General features: G+C 39.4%; 1 protein-coding gene across 1 annotated transcript in view; it reads left to right on the forward strand.

Moving 5' to 3' along the window:
• SPATA16 (spermatogenesis associated 16) overlaps positions 1 to 24,744 on the forward strand; it is a 207,757-nt gene that overhangs the window by 104,382 nt on the left and 78,631 nt on the right. The window contains 1 exon segment of the mRNA XM_005860868.1: positions 15,394 to 15,478. Within this exon segment, the coding sequence (XP_005860930.1) occupies positions 15,394 to 15,478 (85 nt within the window).

Consider the following 24,744-nt stretch of genomic DNA (forward strand, 5'->3'; position numbering starts at 1 on the left):
TCTTGGCTAGCAGTTAATTTGCATATTGCCCTGATTAGCCAATGGGAAGGGTAGCGGAGGTACGGCTAATTACCATGTTTCTCTTTTATTAGATAGGATTGCTTGGCTAAATCCTGCTCATCATTTTAGGCTGACCCAGGTTCTCATCTCCTCTAGGTCCCCCTCCCTGAACACTAACTGGCTCAGCTGTTAGTGCATATATTAATTATTTTACTTTACTCATTGTGATATAAATATTTTTGTGCATGTTTGCCTCCCCATTAGATCTAATGATAAGAAATGGCTTATTCACCTTAGAATCTCCAACTTTGTAAAATAAATGAAGCCCATAGCTATGAGTCTAAAAAGCATGTACTCAGACCCCTTTCTATATGTATATAGGTTCCCCAGACCTTCTTCTCCATCCTGAAGAACAAGTTGGGTCCAGATATCAAGGGAAGTGCCTAGAAACTCCTGCCTAAAGAGCCAAGAGGAGACACCCCTCGCACATTGCCAGTACTGCCTGAGGCTGTCACTGTCCCTAGAGGTCCCTGACAGGTCCTCCTCAACATGGCATCTAGACCAGCTGAGATCTTCAAACTAAAAGTTTCCATGTTACTCTCCCTGCCAAAAATCCATCATTGCTCCCCAGCCTCCACAGGACCAAGTCCAAACTCACCTGCCTGGGATCCAAGGCCTCCGCAATCTGTCGCCAACAAAAGTTTCATAATTCTCTTCTTTGACACAAACACTCTGCCTCTCCTCAAATTCTGTATTGATACCTTCTACCTTCAATGCCTTTTCATGTGCTGTGTCTCTGGTCAAAAGAAATAAAATCCTTTTTCTTCATCATCACTTAGAAATAATACTAGCCACTCTTCAGGTCTCTCTGAATCAGTCCTTTAGAGTCAAAAGTAATCATTTCCCTCTTTAAAATTCTATAGCACATATGCTCTGTACTTCTAGTTAACATTATGTACTTAACATTTGCATAGTTCTTTATGGCTATAAAACTGCCTTGTGTTTTGATTACTCCTTTCAAATATAGCTGTCATATCAATACTCAAAACTTGGCAGCTCATAGAGGTCAGCATCGTGTCCTCATACTTTTTCATCATACCATGGCTCCAAACCTTGCTTATTGTAATAAACATAAACACTTGTAAAATTTGATAACCTCATTTCTGGACTCCAAACAGAAACAAAATAATAATAAAAAATAAAATCAAAGCTTTATACCGGTTTATAATCTGAGATGAGTCCTATTTATCTAGGCCTCTTCAAACAGACATATATTTCTACAGAAGTAATAACACATTTTTTGCATGGCCAGGGAAAGAAAAGTTGCCTGCATCAACTTTTAATGAACCAGAATGAAGAAGGCATGACTGCTGGTGAAACAGCGTGGGATGGGGATAGGGGAAAAGGACCAGGCATCAATAGGCAATAATAATTAACTTCCGTGCTATTTAATCAACCACAGGAATATAGTTTTTAGATAGTGCACCTGTGGTCAAAGTTTGGCAAGAAATTAGATCAGGGAAATCCAACAAAAGATAATGAAGTCTTCTAAAAGATGCACAGAAAAACAATACCAATATGTAAGTAGTACAGCATCATGGTTAAGAGGCCAAAATTTGGGAATAAGCATATTTGATTGAATCCTGACCCTGCCACTGGCTTTTTTTGAAAATTAGTCTCCTCAATTTGAAGAAACTCAGTTCTCTTATTTCATAGCTTAGTTTTAAGAATTAAATGAGACATAAAAGCCCTTACTAAATACATGGTAATCACTCAGTAAATATCAGTTGCTGTTACAAATAGCAGTATGAAACTATCATTGTTGTTTGTTGTTGTCAATTGAGAATATAGGGACAGGTGATATTTGAAATTTCAGACTAGTAATGAAGGTAGGCAGTGAACTTCAAGAAAAACTCTCATTGATTCCTGGACAATCTTGCAGGAGCAAGCATGGCTAGCATCCCAGTAATAGTCAGAATCTGAAAATACAATCAAGGCAAGAGCACATTAACTAGACTTGGCTGGCAAAAGGTAGAGACTTGTCTCAGGGAAAACTTTCAGCTCTTAGAATTGGCAATTAGGCAAAGAGACAAACTTGTTGCAAAAGTCCAGAGACTGAACCAGAACTTCTTCAATGCTCATCAACTACTAAAATGATGGACCCAGAACATTGTAGAGGCTCAGCCTCCTAATGAACATCAAATGACTAGGGGTAGTGGAGATGGGGGAGAGGATGACAAGGGCAAAGTACAAACAAAAGCAGATATAAATTATTGAGCACTGTATTTGTCTTGGTTTCCCAGAGAAACAGAACTATATATATATAGTGTGTGTGTGTGTGTGTGTGTGTATATATATAAAAAATATATGGAATTGGCTCATGCAACTATAGGAGCTGAGCAGTCCTAAACTCTGTAGTTAGCAAACTGGAGACTCTAGTTCAGAGATCTAGTTCCAGTCTAAGTCCAAAATCTAAGAACCTGGAGAATTGATGGAATAAGTTCTATTTAAGTCTGAGTCCAAAGACAAGAGAGGACTGATGTCCCAGTTCAAAGACAATCAGAAAGCAAATTCCTCCTCACTCAGCTTTTTGTTCTCTTCAGCCCTTTAACAGATTAGATAAGTCACACCCACACTGGGGAGGACAATCTTCTTCACTCAGTCTATAAATTCAAATGTTAAAAACACCCATACAGATACACCCAGATTAATATTTGATCAAATATCCTGGCAAACCATAGCCCAGTCAAGTTAGCACTTAAAATGAACCATCACAAGCACCTACTATTTGCAAGGTTTTCTATGAGGCACTCAGTGGTAGGCTTCTGAGGCTTAACAGTCAAGACCAGTGCCGCCCAGTAGGACTCCAGTGTTGATGGGGATATTCTGTGTCATTTATTATAGTAGCCACTAGCCACTACCGAGCACCTGAAATGGGCTTCATGTACCTGAGAAACTGAATTTTTAATTTTAATTTATTTAAATATAAATAGCCACATATGGCTAGTGATTACACAGGTCTAGGGAAAAAGGTAATAAAGCAATAAACCAACAAGTAATTACAAAATGTGAGGCTTATGTAGGGAAAGGATCAAGTTGTGTGAGAGGGATAATAGGGCAGAACTTATTTAAATGGAGTGGTCAGAGAAGGCCCCACTGAAGAGGCCATCAATATCTAAGCTAAAGCCTAAAGGCCCAAATCTTGAGAAGGAGCAGCCAGATGAAAAATGGAGAGAATAAATTCCAGGCGGGAGGAACCACCTACACACATGCCCCAAGGTAGGAAAATTGTATTTGCTTTAGCAACTGAGTGAGCCACACTCCACTGGAGAGTGATGGAAAACGTGTGGATGAGGAAAACAAAGGCAGCCTATTTTGAAAATAGTGGGCCACAGTGGGAGCTTGGATTTCATTTGAGGTAATTTACATTTAAATCTTTTAAAAGATCATGGTGGCTGATTGCTGTGTGGAAAATATGGGAGCCTTCAAAAAGCTGCTCTGTGTGTGTGTGTGTGTGTGTGTGTGTGTGTTTGCTTGAATGGATTTGTCTTTAGCTCTCTTGGTCAGAATATAATCTCTTTAATAATAGTATGTATCCATATTCAAAAATAATATATACTTTGTATTAATATTAATTCATCTAAAATTAACTATATGACATATGTGTATCATTGACCTTTTTTAAGTACAGAAAGGTAGAAGTAATCTCCTAAATATGTTGATAATAAGGAAGGATTCTATAGTTACAACTATCAAATAGACATACTCTTAATAAGTACCTATATCAGGTACATAAATGAAATAGATGAATGCAAAGACATATGATTATTCTTAGACTCTTGAAAGAGGTCAACTCCGCATTGTAGGAAAAAGATCAGATGAAAATTAAGTTGAAAATACAACCATGAAACTGACTGTCTAGAAAAGAGGAACCCTGGAGAAAGACTAAATGAAAGAAAATAAGGTTAATTAATCAACCTAGGAGAGAAAAGATTAATAATTTATCGTGGGGATATGTAGGACTCCTCTTCAGAGGGTAAGGTCTTGGTGGGTGGTATTAACAATGGAGAGAGAATTGAAGCCCGCAGACTAACACTGCAGAAGATGCTATTTATGGCTGTGAAACCCTGGAATCAAGAGGAAAGCAGAGCAATGTCCTCTGTGGAGATCTTTAAAACAGAATAGATTCTCATCAGTCTCATCTGAAAGGTTTAAGCGTGATCCTGCCTAAAGGCAAGGTGATGAACGGAATGACTTTTCAAGGTCCCAGCCAGCAGCCAGATAAGACCACACAGCGAATTGTGTGCTGTAGCTTTCTTTTGTTTACCCATATCTTATTGTTTTACACCACCATGTGGCCATGCTGAGTAGAATGTTATAAATTTAGAACCTGAACATAGACTTTGAGAAATGACAATAGTATATTCTCGTACCCCTAGAATTTCAGTCTTTAGAAAGATCCAATATGTGAAATCATCTGGAATGAATTTCTTTATATATTGTGATCCTTTTATAGTATTAATTTGGAATGCAAAACTAGTACTTATCTTATTAATGTCTAGAGGGCCAGTGCATGAATTTGTGCACGGGTGGGGTCCCTTGGGGTGGCCTGCGGGGATCGGGCCCCAGCTCACATCCCCAGCCTCACAGCCCCACAGCCCCACCTGGCACCCCACTGGTCACCATCTCTGGGGTGATTGGTCAAGGCTGGTCCCCCTACCTGTCTCCCTCAGCACCTGGGAACTGGGTGGCACCCAGGCCACCACTGGTCACTGACTGCAGGGCAATCAGGGGGGAAATCGGGCCCCCACTCGCACCTGCCTTGGCCTGGTGCCCTTCTCACCTGCTCTACCATCCCACCACGGTCCCACTCTCATCAGGGCCCATCAGGGCCTACAGCGCCTCCACTGCCACCTGCTGCCAGTGCTGCGTCACCAATGCCTGCCATGTTTCACACCACCCCCTGGTGGTCAGCCCACATCATAGAGAGCGGTCAAACTTCCTATGTCCCAGTTGAACTCCCCGTGGAACAACCACCCAAGGGGACAATTTGCATATTAGGCTTTTATTATATAGGATAACATGTCAAATTCTTTTACTGTGTATTTGCCATTCTATAGGAATGGGATTTGATTCACAATAAGCTTAGTTCATGACATAAAAATATTTTATTTTAGATGCATATCTATTTAAAAGCCAGATTCTGACCCTTTTATATTTAACAGATGTATCAAGTAAATTAAATGTGACTTCAGAAACAATTTTGTAAAAAGAGTTCAAATATAGTATCAAAAGAATAGATTTGCTTGCAGAGGAATAATAATTCTGAAGACATCATGTTAGAGTAATTATAGAAACAACATATTAGGCCAATGTGCTTCTTGGTACCTTTCCTTTTTAATTTATATGATAAATACATCAGCATCCATTAGCATTTACTATGCTCTCATATGACTTACCATTGCATTGGATTGGATTCTCTACTGCACAAATTAAATTGACAAAGCCCACCCTGTCACTCCATTCCCATGCCAGCTCCACTACAAAAGCATCTGTTAAATATGGACAGGGGTGGCCCTAGGGCCAGACTGCTTGTTAGGATTCTAATGAGCTATGTAACTCTGTAGGCTTTGGGTTCTTTGTAACAAGAATTTATTTTTTCAATTTAAATAAATAAGACAATGTTTGGTCAGTAAAGTGAACACGTGTTTATTGTGTAGCTACCACTGTTCTGAGCCCAAAATTCCTGCCTTCAAGGAGCTTACGTTCCAGGAAAGAGCTGATAGTAAATATTCTAGGCTTGGCGGGCCAAAGGGTCTCTCATAACTATTCAACTCTGCCATTAGTGCACAAGAAGCGTTCACAGACAGTGCATAAGCAATGAACAAATGAATGAGCATTGCTATGTCCCATTAAAACTTTATTTACAAGCAGGTGGCACACCAGATTTGACCTACAGGCCATAGCTTGCTGACCCGTGCTGTAGAGGAAGACAGCAATAAATGCTACCAAAACTAATCATGGTGATGAGTACTGTGGGAAAAGTAAAAAGCAAGAACATGGATAGTATTGCAGTGTGTCAGGGTAGTTCTCTGTGAGAAAATAGCACCCAATACAGACCGAAAGGAGGTAATCAAGAGAGCTAAGTGGTGCTGGGGAAAGAACATTCTAGGACAGGAATTGACAAGTGCAAAATCCCAGAGACAATAGCATCCCTGTTCGGCTTGTGGAACAGTAAGGGGGATCTTGCTGTTTGTCTGGAGAGAGTAAGAAATGAGATCAGAGGAGCAACATGTGACCAAATGGCATAGAACTCAGATACCATTATTTTAAATTGTTTACACTGTTACAGATGTTGTCCATTTTCCCCTCTTTTGCCCTACTTTGCCCAGCCCCCGCTGACCCCAGGCCTTCACTACATTATGTCTGAGTCCATGGGCTATGCATATATCCATATACGTTCTCTTATAGTCCCCCCCACCATACTCCTCCCCTCTGAGATCTGTCAGTCTGCTCCATGTGTCCATGCCTCTGGGCAGATTTGGTTCATTTGTTCATTTTGTTCATTAGATTCCACATATAAGTGAGATCTTGTGATATTTGTCTTTCTCCGACTGCTAGTTTCACTTAGCATAATGCTCTCCAGGTCCATCCATGCTGTCACAGAAGATAAGAGTTCCTTCTTTTTTTACGCCACATAGTATTCCATTGTGTAAATGTAACACAGCTTTTTTATCTACTCATCTGTTGGTGAGCACTTGGTCTGTTTCCAGATCTTGGCTATTGGAAATAATGCTGCACTGAACATAGGGTGCATATAGTCCTTCTAATTAGTGTTTGGGGTTTCTTCAGGCAAATTCCCAGAGCGGCATTGCTGGGTCATAAGCTAGTCCCATTTTTTATTTTTTGAGGCAACTTCACACCGTTTTCCACAGTGACTGCTCCAGTCTGCATTCCCAACAATGCACAAGGTTTCTTTTTCTCCACATCGTCACCAGCGCTTGTTGTTTGTTGATTTATTGATAGTAGACATTCTGACAGGTGTGAGGTGATACCTACTGTAGTTTTTATTTGCATCTCTCTGATGGTTAGTGACCTTGAGCATTTTTTCATATGTCTGTTGGCCATCTGTATGCAGAAGTGTCTGTTCAGGTCCTTTGCCCATTTTTTAATTGGGTTGTTTGTCTTTCTGGTGTTGAGTTAAATAAGTTCTTCATATGTTTTCAATAATAATCCCTTATCACATATATCATTGACGAATATATTCTCCCACACACAACGAGTTGCCTTTTCATTTTGTTGATGGTTTCTTTTACTGTGCAGAAGCTTTTTTGATGTAGTCCCATTTGTTATATTTTTTTCTTGTTTCTTTTGCCTTAGGAAATGTATTGGCAAAAATGTTGCTACATGAGATGTCTGAAATTTTACTGCCTATGTTTTCTTCCATGATTTTTATGGTTTTGCGACTTACAGTTAAGTCTTTTATCCATTTTGAGTTTATTCTGTGTCTGGTGTAAATTGGTGGTTTATTTTATTTTATTTATTTATTATTTTGCATGTACCTGTCCAATCTTCCCAACACCACTTATTGAAGAGACTCTCTTTACTCCATTGAATGCTCTTACCTCCTTTGCCAAATAGTAATTAACCATAAAGGCTTGGGTTGGTTTCTGGGATCTCTGTTCCCTTGATCTATATGCCTGTTCTTGTGCTAGTACCAGGCTGTTTTTATTACAATGGCTTTGTAGTATATCAAGTGCCATTTTAAAGACTGGTGGAGTCTATGGGTGAGATAAGTAGTCTTTGCAGTTTTAAGCATAGCAGTGACCTGTGCCAGCGCACAAGTTTTAATGAGATTGTTCCATCTGCTGCATTGAAAACAGACAGATGGGGAAGCAGGGAATCCAGTTTGAAGGTTAGGTTGTTGCAATAATCCGGGTGAGATATGATGGACCAGATGGTAATGCTGGAGGTGGTGAGAAGTGGCAGGATTCTGATATAGGTTAAAGATAACCTGACCAGAATTTTATCTTCGATTGGATAGAACATATGAAATAAAGAGAGGCGTCAATGATGACTCCAAGATTTTTTGCCTCAGAAATTGGATAGATGGGTAGATGACTAGGGACTGGGGAGGGGACATAAGGAGGATCAGCATCCCCGGTATGGAAATGTTAAGTTTTAAATACCTATCAGGGCCCTGGCCAATTTGCTCAGTGGATAGAGCATCAGCCTTTGAACTGAAGGGTCCCGGGTTCAATTCCGGTCAAAGGCAAATGCCAGAGTTATGGGCTCCATCCCCAGTAGGGGTTGTGCAGGAGGCATCCAATTAATGATTCTCTCTCATCATTGATGTTTTTATCTCTCTCTCCTTTCCTCTCTGAAGTCAATAAAAATCTTTTAAAATAATAACAAAGTGAATGCTAAAAAAAATAAATACCTATTAGGTATCTTTCAAAGGTTCAGAAATAGCCCAATTAAGTTCAATGAATCACTGAAGTAGCAATAATTAGCAAAATTTATTGTGCACATGTCATAAAGATAGTTTATAAACCAGGAGCTCTCAAACCAAAACATGGAATGAGGCTCAGGGGTCTATTGTTATAAAGCAGCCAATATAGTGAGAAAGCAGTGACTGTTTATTCTTCACAGTGATTGGTTATAATATTAGAATTTTTCAAATGATAGCAAATTGGTCAGTGGTTACCTCATACCAACCTTGAAAAACAGTTGAAGTTTTGCTTATGATTTCCAAAGGCATCAGCAAGAAACCACCCACCATCAAGTTAGTCTTGCAAAATAAGTTTAGAAGCTTTGTTTGTATGACTAACCTGGTTTTGTCTGCCCAGGGGATTTTCAAGGCTAGTCTCTGTTTTTTGATTTTCACATATCTAAGTAGACATGTCAAGAAAGCAGCTTTTATAAGAGTCTAAAGATCCAAGAAGAGGTTTAAACACAGAGTATAAATGTAAGAGTTGTCAACCTGTCAATGATACTTAAAACCGTGAAACTGGTGGCATCAGAAAGAAAGCAAAGGGGTGTGAGCATTGTGCCCTGCGTGCCCCAAAGTCAGGAATCCAGGGAGATGAGATACCAGCACAGGAGACAAAAAAGAGCAACCAGTGAGATAGGAGGGAAATCAGAAAGAGCCAAGCTATAGCAGTCACGGGGAGGGGTGGGGGGAGTGTAGACTGGAGGCAGGAACAAGGATTGGCATCACTTGCACCTGAGAGTGCATGTAAAATGAAGACTGAGAATCGAACCATTGCATTGAGCAGCATGGAGATCCTTAACAGCATTCACAAGAGCAGTTCCAGTAAGGAGGCGAGAATGAAAACCTCGCTGGAGTGAGTTCAGGAGAGATAAATTAGAGATAATTAGACAGTTGCTCACAGCTTTCTCGAAGAGGTGTGTTTTTTTTTGTCTGTTTGTTTGTAGAGAAGGAAATGATTAAGGTGGTAACTGGGAGGGAAGTGGATCAAGAGAGGTCTTGGGATGTTTTAAAGAGGTGAAAAGGACAGCATTTTATGTGCTGGGGGAAAATCCAAGGGAAATTTGAAAGAAAGAATAGAATAGAAGAGAGAGAGAGAAAGAGAGAGAGAGAGAGAGAGAGAGAGAGAGAGAGAGAGAGAGAGAGAGAGAATGTTGCTGGAGCAGTTTCCATGGGTAGGCACGATAGGATGAGGTCTGGTGCAGCAGTGTGGGTGGGTTGGGTTCACATTCTGCTATGCAAAGAGCTTAGCATGGTGCTTAGCATTTATTAAAGGCTCAAAACTGACAGATATTAAAACATCAACTGTCAATTTAAAAGGTTTGGCTAATATGATCATGCAGTTCCAGTACAGCTACAAAATTCAGTAGATTAATGAAAGTAAGTTGAATAGAATAATGACAATGAAATGAAGACACTTAGAAGCAACACTGAATTACATTGATGAGCATCCAGGATATCAGCCTAGAGTAAACAGAAATACCTGAAGGAAAGTAGGGAGAATGATAGGGTGCTGTTTACATCCACTCATAAGTCAGCCAAAACTCAGATCCCACAGGTACTTGACTCCTTGCAGATGCTCTGAGTTGATTATAAATTCAGCATGATTGAAAAACAAAAAAAAATGTCTCTTCCCTCATAAATATTGCATAGTATAATGTTATTTTTGTGCTCTTTTTATGTTCTTCCACTGCTTTTTATACTGATTCATAAAGACTAAGCTGTAGGGCAGAGTTATGATAGGGAACCTGACAAAGGAAGGTAGTGATGAAGGTATAACTCCCATTTCCACTGGGAAGAAAAATGGGGGTGGAGCAACTACAAGCTAAATTGTGTTCCTCATATGAGCATAGCTCTGTGTCAGGTATTGAAATAAATGCATGATACTTAAGAAAAATATTTCCACATGCATGTAGCTTTATGAAACCATATTTTGTTTCTAGTACCTTTTTATTTTTTTTATTAAATTTACTAGAGGCCCAGTGCACAAAAATTTGTGCACTTGGGGGGGGGTCCCTCAGCCCGACCTGTGCCCTCTCGCAGTCTGGGACCCCTCAGGGGATGACCACCTGCTGGCTTAGGCCTGCTCCCTGGGAGATTGGGCCTAAGCTGGCAGTCAGACATCCCTCTGGCAGCCCAGGAGCCCTCAGGGGATGTCCACTTGCCAGTGGAGAGCAGGCCTAAGCTGCAGTCGGACATCCTTAGCACTGCTGAGGAGGTGGGGGAGGCTCCCACCACCACCACCGCTGTACTGGCAGCCATCAGCCTGGCTTGTGGCTGAGCAGAGCTCCCCCTGTGGGAGCGCACTGACCACCAGGGGGAAGCTCCTGCATCAAACATCTGCCCCCTGGTGGTCAGTGTGTGTCATAGTGACCAGTCATTCCCAGTTGTTCTGCTGTTAGGGTCAATTTGCATATTACCCTTTTATTATATAGGAGTGCCTGGCCAGCCTGGGTGAGGGGCTGATGGCTGTTTGCAGGCTGGCCACAGCCCCCTCAGAGTGGGGGTCCCCCATGGGGGGCCTGGCCAGCCTGGGTGAGGGGCTGATGGCTGTTTGCAGGCTGGCCACAGCCCCTTCAGGGTGGGGGTCCCCCCTGGGGTGTCTGGCCAGCCTGGGTGAGGGGCTGATGGCTGTTTGCAGGCTGGCCACAGCCCCTTCAGGGTGGGGGTCCCCCCTGGGGTGTCTGGCCAGCCTGGGTGAGGGGCTGATGGCTGTTTGCAGGCTGGCCACAGCACCTTCAGGGTGGGAGGTCCTGTTGGGGTGCCTGGCCAGTCTGAGTAAGGGGCTGAGGGCCGTTTTCAGGCTGGCTAAGCCCCCCAGCAGGGACCCTCACCCTATGAGGGTGTGGCCATCCTGGGTGAGGGGCTAATGGCTGTTTGCAGGCTGGCCACGGCCCCCAGCCACCCAAGCTCCCAGTGGAGACTGGCTGGGAGCAGCTGTCTGGGATTTATTTATCTTTTATAATTGAAACTTTGTTGCCATGAGCGGAGCCCATAGCCAGCTCAGGGCCTGCGGGAAGCTTGGCTTCCTCCATCACCCAGGCAACCAAGCCTCCTGCTTGCTCCAGCTCTGTGGCTGCTGGCCGCCATCTTGGTTGTGTTAATTTGCATATAGTCACTCTGATTGGCTGGTGGGCGTGGCTTGGGGTATAGCAAAGGTATGGTCAATTAGCATCTTTGTCTTTTATTAGTGTAGATTGGGGTGACATTGGCTAATAAGATTATATAAGTTTCAAGTGTACATTTCTATGAAACATGATCTCTATGTTGCATTGTGTGCCCATTACCCAAAGTCAAATCATTTTCTGTCACCATATATTTGATCCCCTTTACCTTTTACTTCTTCCCACCCACCTTTCCCTCTGGTAACCACCATACTGTTCTCTGTGTTGAAGAGTTTTTGTTTATCTTGTTTGTTCATTTGTTGCTTTCAGTTTTATACCCCACATATAAGTGAAATCATATAGTTTTTAACTTTTTCTGTCTGACTTATATGGCTTAGTATATTCTCAAGGACCATAACAAATGGCAGTAGTTAATCTTTTCTTACAGTTGAGTAGTATTCCATTGTATATATGTACCACATCTTCTTTATCCAAAACTATCGAAGGACACTTAGGTGGTTTCCATGTCTTGGCCACCACGAATAATGCTGCAATGAGCATAGGGGTGCATATGTCTTTGCGAATAAATGTTTTCAAATTTTTCAGGTAGATACCCAGAAGAGGGGTTGCTGGGTCATATGGTAGTTCCAGTCTTAATTTTTGAGGAACCTCCATACCTATGTTTTTAATGTTTTTAATTGATTTTTAGAGAAAGAGGAAGGGAGAAGGATAGAGAGATAGAAATATCGATGAGAGAGAAACATCATTGATTGGCTCCCTCCTGCACACCACCCACGGGGGATCGAGCCCCCAACCTGGGCATGTGCCCTGACCAGGAATAGAACCAGTGACCTCTCAGTTCCTGTGTTGATGCTCAATCGCTGAGCCACACCAGCAAGGCCTTCTCTACCTTTTTACTATTAAAATAATTGTGCTTCACTGAGGGCAGGTAACAAATTTCAATGAATCTTAATTCCTCACTTGTTTCTTTTTTATGTGATTTTATTTTTCAATTAGAGTTTATATTCAATATCGTTTTGTACTGATTTCAGGTGTAGAGCATAGTGATTAGATAATCATATACTTTACAAAGTGTTGCCCCCCATATTCTAGGATCCACCGGGCACCATACATAGTTATCACAATATTACTGACTATATTTCTTATGCTGTACTTTACATCTCCGTGACTATTTTTAACTACCAACCTGTACTTCTCAGTCTCTTCACCTTTGTTTACCCAGTCTCAATATAAATTTGAAGATGCATTCCTTGGAAAAAGACTTGAGCCCCCAGGTGTAATAAAATCATACTTAAGAATTGAGCAATTTGACAACACATCATTACAGAAAAAAAGCAACTTTGGGAAAATGAAAATACTAAAAATTCAAAATTTACACTAGTAAACTCAAAACCAAAGCACCAGAAGCTTCAAAAATGCAGACAATCCCCAGAAACCCACTGTGTTGATCTATCTCCTTTTCTCTCACAATTGTTCCAATATAAGGGTGACAATCCTTCACATGATAGAAACTATCAATCTAGCCTTTACCTAACTCAAGTCACTAGGTCTATGAGCCAGAATATCTTTTACATTTTTTTAAATGTTTCAAAATTATAAAGTTTCTTTCCTGATCTCTGCACAGTCCTTTTAGCACAATGTGTACATAGTCCCAAAAGAGAAAACAGTAGACTGAAATATTTCAGGAGGCCTGTGGCCAGAAGGTGCAGACGTTGGTTTCTGATGATTGACTGGCAGTTATACCAATGCTTGCCACCTGTTGCTCAACCTAGAAATCTGTTTACCTTAGAGTTGGACAAACTATGCCAAACCTGGCCCTACATATGTTCTTGGAAATAAAGTCTTAGTGGAACACAGCCCCAGTCATTTGCTTATGCATTGTTTATAGCTGCTTCCGCAAGACAAAGCAGAGTAGTTAGGAGACACATGGCCCACAAATATTTACTATCTGACTCTTTACAGGAAAAGTTTGTCACCCCCAACTCCCCAACGCCTGTTTAACTAAAGGCTGGTGTCCTGTTAAACTATGAGAGTTGAGCCGCTTTTAATAATCACGGGAAGGAAGATTCAGAATGCAGTCAGTCATCACCTAAGCTTCTATCTATACAACGTGTGCTGTCCTCGAGACTGAGCTTTTCCATTGGTTGATTTTTTTAATTGGTATTTTCATTAAGATTTTTCATTTTATTTCCTCAATTCAGAATTTATTAAATGTATTTCTATTAGGTGACAGGTACCTCTCTATCCAATAGGCTGCCTATTTAGGTAGTCGTGGCAAGAAAACGTTTCCAGGTGTTTCTTCCACAATGCAAATGTTTGAAATTCACCTTTACCACTTTCTTGTCTGTGATTTCTATGGCTTGTTGGCTACCCCATACATATTCATACAACATCAAAACCTCCTAGCTCCCTTTATCTTATTGAACTAGAGCTCTGGAAATATGAAAGGATTCTTAAAAGATCAGTTATTCTTAAATTATTATCATTTATTTTAAAATGTCAGCGGACAGCTTCTTTTCAATAACACATGTGTGAAAAGAAAAACATTGAGCTGAATAATCCGCCAAATGGTGGTATTTTTTTCCATTGTTAATTTTTAAAGTCCCAATTTTTCTCTGTTCTGAGCAAGAGAGATCAACCAAAGGATTTATATGCAAGCATATAGGCCTAACCAATGGACACAGACAACAGGGGGGTGAGGGCATGAGTAGGGGGAACGGGGGGTAATGTGGGGATAAGGACACATAAGTAATAACTTAATCAATAAAGAAATTTAAAAAGAGAATATAAACATTTTAATGCTTTTAACATAGTACCATAGTAAGTTTATAGCTGCTGTGTCTTACACAACCCACATTTAGGGAAGTAAAATTTCTAATTCAATTTACAGTGATGTCAAGAAACAACACGTATCTGCAGGCAAAGATAAGAAAAACATTCCGGGGTACACAATGATAGCTCTACTTAAATAAATAAACTTTTGGTTCTAGTGATTAGGTACACAGGATTATTATATGTTTAATTGGCTAACGTGACAATTTGGAATTACTTCTAGTCACATTTAATTGGATTTGGAGTCTCTGGAGAAAAGAAATAGAGAAGCCTAGCAGAGAAACAGTCATAAAAGTAAACTGTTTTTCCAAAGGGTGCTAAGCAATGAATTAATATCCATTGCACAATACTTTTTAATATCCCCTCAGCTTAATAAGACTAATGCAGTGGTTGTATACACTAGATACTAAAACCAATTCAATTAAACACAAGTTTGCAGGGAGGGGAGTGTTTGCAGAATTGGAAATTTTTTATTTTCAATTTTAAGGAGGGTAATTTAATCAGAGGTGAATGATCTTTAACTCAGGTAAAGCAGGAGATGTGCTTAAAAACCAATATATAATAGTTAGCTATAATGCTATGCTAAGTTTAAAGGCATTTTAGACTCCATAAAATGTGTTACTCTATAAATGCTTTGGAGCTTAGTAAGAGGCAACCAAAACAAGGCATTCTCTCATCATCTGTAAATACTATTCTTATACTGTATAAACAAAAAAATATATAAAAGATAAATGGCTAGTTGCTTCTCTTATGTAGCTATCAAAAAAAAAGACTTACTTTTAACTTGGAAAACTGTGCCTTATGCTTTGTTTAATATTAGTCCCATCAAATTTATACATTACAAAATCTTTTTCCTCAGTATTCACATATACTACCTGGTGTGCTTTTCCTTTTGTCTTATACATTTGCTTTTTGTTGTTGTTTTTTATCTGTTCTTGTTCTTAGGAGTGCCATGATTGCTGACTACATGTTCTGGCTTTTTGGAGGAAGTGAACAGTGTATAAGCAAGCTCATCAAACTGTATTGGCAGGTAAAAATTGATGTCCCAACTAGGAAAAAAGGGCCCATCTCATTTTTAGAACCAAAATGAAGGGTTGGTGCTTACAAGACTGCTGGAAAAGGTAGCTGTGAGCATATCCATCAGAGAGACACTACTCAGTAGTAATTAAGTATATTAAGTATGTAATTAAGTATATTTTCTGAGGCTAGTTTTCAGGGCAAAATTCAAGGTTGTTCTCCCTTGGCCCATACTTCAGTTTTACAACCCAATATAGATTTTAGACATCCCCATAATTGTTTTCCCAGGCATGCTGCTATTATGACATGATCCTTTAAATATGAACTTTGTATTTTCATACATTCTTTTTGGTCTATGACCTATAAAATCAGATGCTACAAGTAATACCAATTGCATAATGAAGGGAAATACAAAGATCAGTTGTACTTATTGGGTAACATTTAGGATTTGCAACAATAACCAAACAAACTGCAGATCTTCTTTCTTGTTATTCAAAATGGCAGCAAAAAGTCATATGAAAGGTCAGTTAGATGTCAAGAAGAGAATCATAATTTCTTAGAATTATAGGAGAATTAAGAATGTACTAAGTTAATCTTCACAACATACAAGTCTACTTTTGTCCTATTCTCCCCCCACAAATTGTCAATGACTTTCTGCTGAAATATGTACAAAATGAAGACCTCACTTATCCTCAAGAAACAACATCTAACTTGCTAACTAGATAAACTGCTTTCTTCATTCAAAGTGGATTTCTACCCCCTTAAAACTTAGATCAAGTGGTTTCCAGTGGGGCCACAATGATCAAATGGAAACACATTTCCAAATAATTTTTTTTAAATATTTGAAAATCAACTACAAAAGCCACCTTCCTCCTCCATAGCTTCTGCTCTCCAGACTAAGTGAGGCTGGTTTTTTTCTCTGTGTTTCAAGATAGTTTAATTTAATTGAATATGAACCTTTGGAACCAACTAGAATAAGATCTGCTAAAACACTAATATGAAAGAAATAATTGTTGCCATCTTCTAATGCTTCAAATTTTTTCCCACATTCTCACTATTGTGTCTTGGCCCCTAGTTTTCTGTATTTCAGAATGTTATCTTCATTAAACAGTAAAGTATTATGTTTACTATGTAAAATTCTCAGTAATTTATATTGTTTCATCTAAATATTTGGATGATGATAATTGAGACCTGTAGGTGGTGTTTTTTTTTAAGTTAATCTTTAGGTAGGTAAATTTTTTTTAAATATATTTTATTGATTTTTTACAGAGAGGAAGGGAGAGGGATAGAGAGTTAGAAACATCGATGAGAGAGAAACATCGATTAGCTGCCTCCTGCAAATTTACAGAGAGGAAGGGAGAGGGATAGAGAGTTAGAAACATTGATGAGAAAGAAACATCGATCAGCTGCCTCCTGCACACTCCCTACTGGGGATGTGCCCGCAACCAAAGTACATGCCCTTGACTGGAATCGAACCTGGGACCCTTGAGTCCGCAGGCCAACGCTCTATCCACTAAGCCAAACCAGTTAGGGCTAAATTTTAATCTCTAAAAATTATTAATTTGCTGATAAGTTTTAGAATTTTCTAAGGAAATCTAGAATATGCAAAATAGCAGAAGTTGCTTATAGACATGTTAGTAAATAGTTGTAAAGAATTGCTAGATTTGAAACACAAGAAAATAATATGGGCTATAGATACAGTAAAGGAAGAGGACACTTTATTAAAGGATTTCAGGGGCTTCTAGAGAGAGATGGGACAGGAATTAAATCTTGAGGATGAGATAATAGCTAGCAGGCCTGGCATATATTAGGTCCCAAATGAATATTTGTTTTAGTTTATTCATTCATTAAACAAACATATGTTGAGTGTCTATTGTGTTGTCTGCATTGAACTAGAAAGGAAAAAGGTCCAATGTTGATTCAACTTAAGACAGGTCAAGAGCTTGAAATTGGTTAATCATTTTATTTCCTTTATCTTTCAAAGAGCACCAATATCACTATTTACCTCAAACTAAGAAAATAATCTCCACTTAGCAATGCATGTGTGTTTGCTATATTAAAAAAGAATTAAACAAACACTATTATTTTGCCATTCTGTTTTAAGGAAAGATAAGAAAAACATATTTCTCTTGGTATTCTTCTTTTCTCCTTTACTTTGAAGCAAACGTGGTATATTGAAAACGAGCCCTTGTCTGGAAGTCACATGTGATTCAGTCCAAGTTCCAGCACCAGTCACCTAACCTGAGGCTGGGTAGTCTCCAGAGGGGCTTCAGCTGTGAAATAAGAGATGTCTAGCATAAAGTGCCTGAGGAGGTCTATACTTAAAGCCCATGTGAGCACTAAAATCTCACACTTTTAGGCACATCCAAACATGACATCACAAATTTTAAGAAAAAAGTAACATAATTAGACATTTCATCCTATAGGTAAATTCCATAAACCCCTCTAACTAGCCCAGCCTCACCACACCACACCATTGTCTCATCTGTTAGAGTCTTCCTTGTGCTAGCTAGCCTCTCCTTGGTCTTACTTCAAATATAAATATAAACCTGTTCTGCTCTAAATCAAAAGGGGGTTTAGGACATTGCTCAAGAGTGCCCAGTCCATGCCAACTTTAACGGTAGGGATGCCCCACTACCGAACACCATTGCAACTACACTGTTGAATTTAAGAATGCCCCAAACATCACAGACTAGGAATTGTATTTGCATGTACATTCGTAGACATTCATTAAGGCTGAATATAGACAGGGGTGTTTTCACTACCTTTGTAAGTGGAGAAGATACTATACAGTTTCTATTCAACAACATAAAACCCTCCCATTCTGGTCAGTTTTTTTTTTTTAGAGGTTTTAAGCAGGAAATGGAAAATTTCAGAATGTAAAAATTTGAGAACCAGTCTATACCCTCTCTCATAGACCTTTGACTTACAAAGAAGTTTCTATGCAAAAGAACAGACCCTTGCTTTGGTAAGCTCAAGAACTCCTTTAAATTGTATTAAGAGTATTTTCATATCATCCACTCAGCAAGAAAAGAAGGGCATAAATCTCTACACTATATGACAGCTCACACTGGGATATATCACTTTGAATAAAAGTGTTTGCACATGTTATTCTATAATAGTGTCACCTCGTCAGAGCTAGAGAGGGTTGGAAATAACTTGTCAGGAGACTGTACTTGCATACATGCCTCTGCAGCTGATTCCCTTCTTCTGTTATCAGCCACCCTTTTCTCAAACACTGGAGAACTCATCACAATTCTGAACTAATTCACAAAATGGAAAGCCCTACTCAGGCTAAGAATTAGCTATTTTAAAGCAGTGTCCCTTGTGTACTCATATATTGCTCCTAAAAATAGTAATATTATTCCAAGAAGAACTTTATAGTAAACTCTAATCCACCTCCCAAGCCCTTTGCCCCTTAGATCCAGGCCTAGATTTAATAGCATCAGGAAACAAACAAGACTCCCTGCTCTTCCACTCCTGTCTCCCTTTCCTGCTTTCCAGCCTTCACTTTCAGCCATGCTCTCGGGTTATCTTCTGTGTGGCTTTATCTCCTGCCATGTGAGTAGCAGAGCCAACTCTGGTCTGCACCATTCAGCAAAGTGGAGTGAGAAAAGGCGATAGCAGCTAATTTTGTTGCAGAACTCCATGCAATGAGTGCAGAGGAGCCCCGTCCCTGTCAGGGTGCATGCGTGGGGCAACCAATCTATGTGTCTGTCTCACATCGATGCCCCCACGCCTCTGTCTTTCCCTCCCTCCCTCCCTCCCTCCCTCTCCTCCTCTCTCTACCCAGGCAAGCTGCCTGGTAAGCTCATTCCCCACCTTAATTGTTCTGTTAAATTTTTTCTTTTCTTTTTTCTTTTTTGAATCACAAACCCCTCTGAGAATCTGATTCAATTTGCAGGCATCCACCTAGAAACAATACTCATAAACACATACACAGAGAAAAATATGTTTACCCTTTATCTCACTGCATTGAAAATTGATCTCCTGCACACAGAACACCAAAGCAGCACTTACAGATTATTCTGGCTTTCTCACTCTTGTGAGAGGGTTGTGCAAGTTTTCTGGAATAAAAAATTGAAATATATTTGACATCTCATCACTGTCAGCATTTCATTTTAATGGCAATAGAGCTAAAACCCTGATTCACAAAGTTTTGAATAGCAAATGGAGTCAGAACTTCTATAGTTCACAATATCTCATATGGGTAGGCAGGCATCAAAAAACACAAAATTCGGCCTGGCTGGTGTTCTCAATGGTTAGAGCACCAGCCCTTGCACCAAAGGGTGGCAGGTTTGATTCCTGGTCAAGGGCACGTATCTGGGTTGCAGGTTTGATCACCAGCCCCTGTCAGGGTGCGTGCATGAGGCAACCAATCTATGTGTTATCTCACCTCAATGCCCCTCCTTCTCTCTTTTCCTCTCTCCCTCCCTCCCCTCCTTTCTCTAAAAAGTAATGGGAAAAATGCCCTTGGGTGAGGATAAATAAATAAATAAATAAATACACCAAAATTCATATTACATCATTCCTTTGTCCTCAAGTCAATGAGATTTGTTTTTGTTAAGTCTATATCATCAAGGCTGTCTATGTCAGCAATGTGTTTCAATGTTAATGCTATCTAAACAAAAAGGGACCTTTATAAGACATAAGCCATTTGCTAGGCTTCTATAGATTTTTGTAGCTAGACACTCTCTAGACTTTGTCAGCCTCACCCCTAGTATTGGAAAGTTCATATTGTTATTTGACTCTGGCCACCTCATTTGAAGAAGCAGCTTGACCAAAAACAAGCTCATAGTATTTTTCAGCAGCATGTCTAATTGTTAATTCAGTATGTCAATCAAAAGATTTGTCTACTTTATCTAACTAAGATATCAGCCATGAAAAAAATAAAAACTCGTCCTGGAATGAACTCACTATGAATTTGTTCTAAAATAGGTTTTCTTTTCCCTTAAACATTTTAAAAGAATTAACCAGCTGGCCAGTGGTCGAGCATCAACCTATGAACAAGGAGATCACGGTTCAATTCTCAGTCAGGGCATCTCCGCGGGCTCGATCCCCAGTGAGGGACAGGCAGGAATCAGCTGATCAATGACTCTCTCTCATCATCGATGTTTCTAACTCTCTTTTCCCTCTCCTTTCCTCTTTAAAATCAAAAATATGTTTTCTAAAATAAAAAGAAAGAATTAACCAAATTATTTCTAAGTTTCCTCTCTGGATTGCCAACAAACTTCTTTAATAGGCAAGAACCAAGTGGTGTGTGTTCTTGTATCTTGACAAACATCTACTGAAGTGGCACTGATTTGAGTTCTTGGCTCTGAGGAAGCTGAAGACTTTCACAGCAGTAAAAGACCTCTTTAGGGATTGTTGGAAGGGCTGCTGACACCAACACAGACCCATGTAGAAAGCCTGACATGTGGAGCATCTTTCCTTAGTGAATCAGCAAAGGCTGAGGCAGTGCCAGCTTCACAGGTTGTCCATTTGTGCAGAGAATACCAAGACTTCCCATCCAATCAAGCTGTACTTGGCATTGAAATGTTCACCATCTTCAAGATATCAATGGCATGTATGGTTTCCAAAAAGGGCTCACCAACAAGGAATACTTATTTGATGTAATTATTCTCAAAGGACAAAATCAGGTGTTGGCTGCACCAAGAAACAAGATTTTCCCCAGCCGCATCCTTGAAGAAGATGGTGCCATCTCTGGGCCCCTAAAGCCCTTACTTGACTTTCGGGAGTTCACAACCATGAGTTAAGACTCTTGCACAACTCATTCTCTTTTCAGCAGCCCGTCTTCTCTTTGGTATTGGGCCTAGCAAGAGACATTTACTGCTTTCAACACTTAAAGCAAAAAATAGCACCCAGAATGTTAGTGCCATGTTTTGATACTGCACTGTAGTCATTCAAACTTGAAACCTTTCCAATCCTGTGTCTCCAGATGCTTCTTAAATTAGTAGATACCTTTTTTCTTTGCTCTCAAATTGCATTTGTTATCATACTCATTCAGCAAATATTTATTGAGCACTTATTAGTGACGATATGTTAGGCACTGTGCTGTGTGTTGGGAATGCATCAGTGAACAAAATAGGCATCACTGATATATGTCTTGAAGAAACATATATGTTTTCTGACACAGAATATTTATGAAAAAAACAACTGGTACTTAAATTAAACACCACTTATTAATCTCTTTTTCGGTACATGTTTTTCTCCACCTTTTTTCATCAAAGTGAACTGCAAAAATAGCTCAATACATATTTGTTAAATGAATAAATCAACTACATTAAATATTGGTTTGACATAAAGCTCAAACCAATAATGTTTAGAACATTTTGGAATAGTTGTTTTATTTGTAATTTTCAAATTCAGTGCTTATATGTATTCCACAAATATTTCTGTGTGCGCGCGTGTGTGTAAGTTTACAATTGTGGACAGTTTTTGTGCTTTAATTGAGTGTGGGATTCATCAGACTATTTGGAGAAGGGTATAGAATTACAAGAGTTTTTGTCTCATTGGTTTCCGTGATCACTAGTGTCTCCATGAAAATCCAAAGGTCTTAGCTATTAGCTTCTTTCAAATGTGACAATCAAGGCAGCAGCAAGCTAATGGATTTCTCTGTACTAACCAGAGAAGGGTGTAGTATAACTTAACACTGAACATAAGTTGATTCCTTGTACTGATAATTAATTCTAACTTTTTTGCTTCAGTTCTTTTTTCTTCTTCTTGATATTGCAAAATCATCCCAATATTAGTCATTTACATGGTGAAAATTAATGATATCTCAACCTCAGAATAAAAATAAAATCGTCAGCATGAAATGACAGGCAAAGTAAGGTCAAGGAAACAGAAAAAAATTTTATTAGCTTTAATAAAACACCTACATGTTCTGGAGAAGAAAAATGTGTTCTCTCTAAAGATTTTCTTCCACATGAAAAATTTTTCCACCGAAAGGAACAAAATAGAAATACCATATGAGCCATTTCTCTTAATGGTGTATATTTAAAGTCTATTTATTTATTTATTTGTCCTTGTCAGGCAGAGAGTTTATAAAATATTTGGACACAGAGTGTCTGAAAGCAAGCAGGCATTATACACAGTGTGGCAAAATTAGGTTTGCAGTTGTGAGTACAGGAAATATAGTTTATTTTTGTAGTATTATTTATTAATTATTGTATTATCTTTCATACAAACAACTATAAATCTACTTTTGCCTCACCTGTAGTATTTACATTGATATGATTTAAGAAATACCAAAACACTCACCTAAAAACCTTTCCCTATCAATTGCCATGTATCATGTTTACATTCCCACCATTTGGCATTGAGTCTCTATGGTTTCATGCAAAAGAATTTTATCTGGGAGTTTTTAACTCATTCATTGGTGAAGCCTGAACAGAATCGTGGGAATTAGTTCATTTAAGACTTCTTAGTCTCTTTGGAAACATGAAAACAGAATCCTGAAGGAATAAGATCAAAGAAGAGGTAAACTCTGATGACAGAAGGTGACAGAATTCATGCAAGCTCTAATGAGGAACAGTGACAGAATGTTTTGGGATATAGGGAATGTATGTTGAGAAAAAGGATCTTATGGAAGCAATGGATACCTGTGCTTAATTCTGTGAAAGAAAGGAAGCAAATAAATATGAACAGTAGAAAGAGGTCAGGCCTGAGATTCACAAGATGTAACTTCTAATTCCAATGCTAGAATTCTATTTTGAATAAGTCACTTCATTTCTGTATCAGCAAGCTACTGCTACAGTAATGCTGTGTAACAAATCTCTCTAAAACTCAGTGACTTCTAATAATAAACAGGTTGGTTGCCTTGGAATTGATTTCTCTAGGCTGGTCTTGCCTGGGCTTGACTAGGCTTAGTTCCAAGCTACTAAGAGGCCTCTAGTCTTCCTTTGACCAATGGCTACCTGATGTCTCTTCTTCTTATGGCAAAATGCAGGAGTCTAAGAGAGAAAGCAAAGCTATATAAGCACATTCCAACCTCTGCTCACACTATGCTTTCTAACAACCCATTGGCCAAAGCAAGCCATGTGGCCAAGCCCAATGGCAAGGGGTAAGATTCATCTACTCACTGCAAAGCTATGACAAAGATGTGGATATCACATTCCTATAAGGAGGGGGAATTGAATCCAGAAACTCCATCTACAACTGCTCTAGACTTCAGTTTCTGCTTCGATATGATGAGGAAGTTAGCCTCAGACTGTGGTTCTCAAATATAGCTAGTGACCAACTGTATCATAGTCACTTGGAAAAATATTTAAAGTAGTAGATTCCCAAGTTGGGTGAGATCCTGAGAACTGTATTTGTCTACTTCTCCCCAACTAGGTGACTCTGATGCACAGTCCTGGGCTAGAGGGTCTCTAAGACCATTAAAAATTCTTTTAAAGTTAATGGTCAATTTAGCAATCCCTAGGTGGAAAGGTAGAGTGTCAGATGTCCTGCACAGGTGATGCTGCCTACCTGACAATACAAGTGAGATAATGCATAAGCCCCAGATTCTCCCCTCAGCCTTCCCAGGCAACCTGTGCTTCCTATTTTTAAGCGTTGACAACTGTTCTCCCCTCCTCACCTTGCTATTAAGTCAGGTTTGCCTGCACTTCTCCCATCCCCTAAGCAAACTCCTTGGCTGCTTCAAGAGACTTTCTTGCATTCAGTGTTACATCTAGACAACAATGAGCATTGCAAGATTTTTTAGTCACTTGCCTACAAAGAGATTTGTTCATTAAGCTAGGAAATATTAAAATTCTCATTCTATAAATTCTCATATTTTTCAGTTAGAAGACAGACTAAAGAGGAAGTGTCCAAATTTAAATAAGAGGTAAAAGAGCTGCTTTTCCTGGGTCTTGGAAAAAGATAAATGTAGAAATGAATTTCTCATCTAATTATTCATTCCTGTTTATATGTTCTTTAATGGTATGTTTCCATGGTTACCAGTGTTGTTAAATGCTGCTTATGTTTCACTTTGCTTTGATGCTGTTTGAGGTGGTATGCCAGTAGGGGAGGTTCACTTTTAAGTGAAAGATGTAGGCATGTATTTGATCCAAGGGTGAGTGTTCCCGTGAATGAGATAGTGACCATGACATTATTTCCTGTTTGTGTAGTTTTGTGTAGTTCTTCTGTTGATGTTCTGTGAGTGTCCCTGGCATTAGGAAGGCAGAAAGAAAGGGAGGAAAGGAAAGATGGAGAAAGAGGGAGGGAGGGAGGGAAGGAGAGAGAGGGAGAGAGTGAGAGAGAGAGGAGAGGAGAGGAGAGGAGAGGAGAGGAGAG

Source organism: Myotis brandtii, unplaced genomic scaffold, assembly GCF_000412655.1.
Source record: "Myotis brandtii unplaced genomic scaffold, ASM41265v1 scaffold1423, whole genome shotgun sequence".
In the NCBI taxonomy this organism is placed as follows: Eukaryota; Metazoa; Chordata; class Mammalia; order Chiroptera; family Vespertilionidae; genus Myotis; species Myotis brandtii.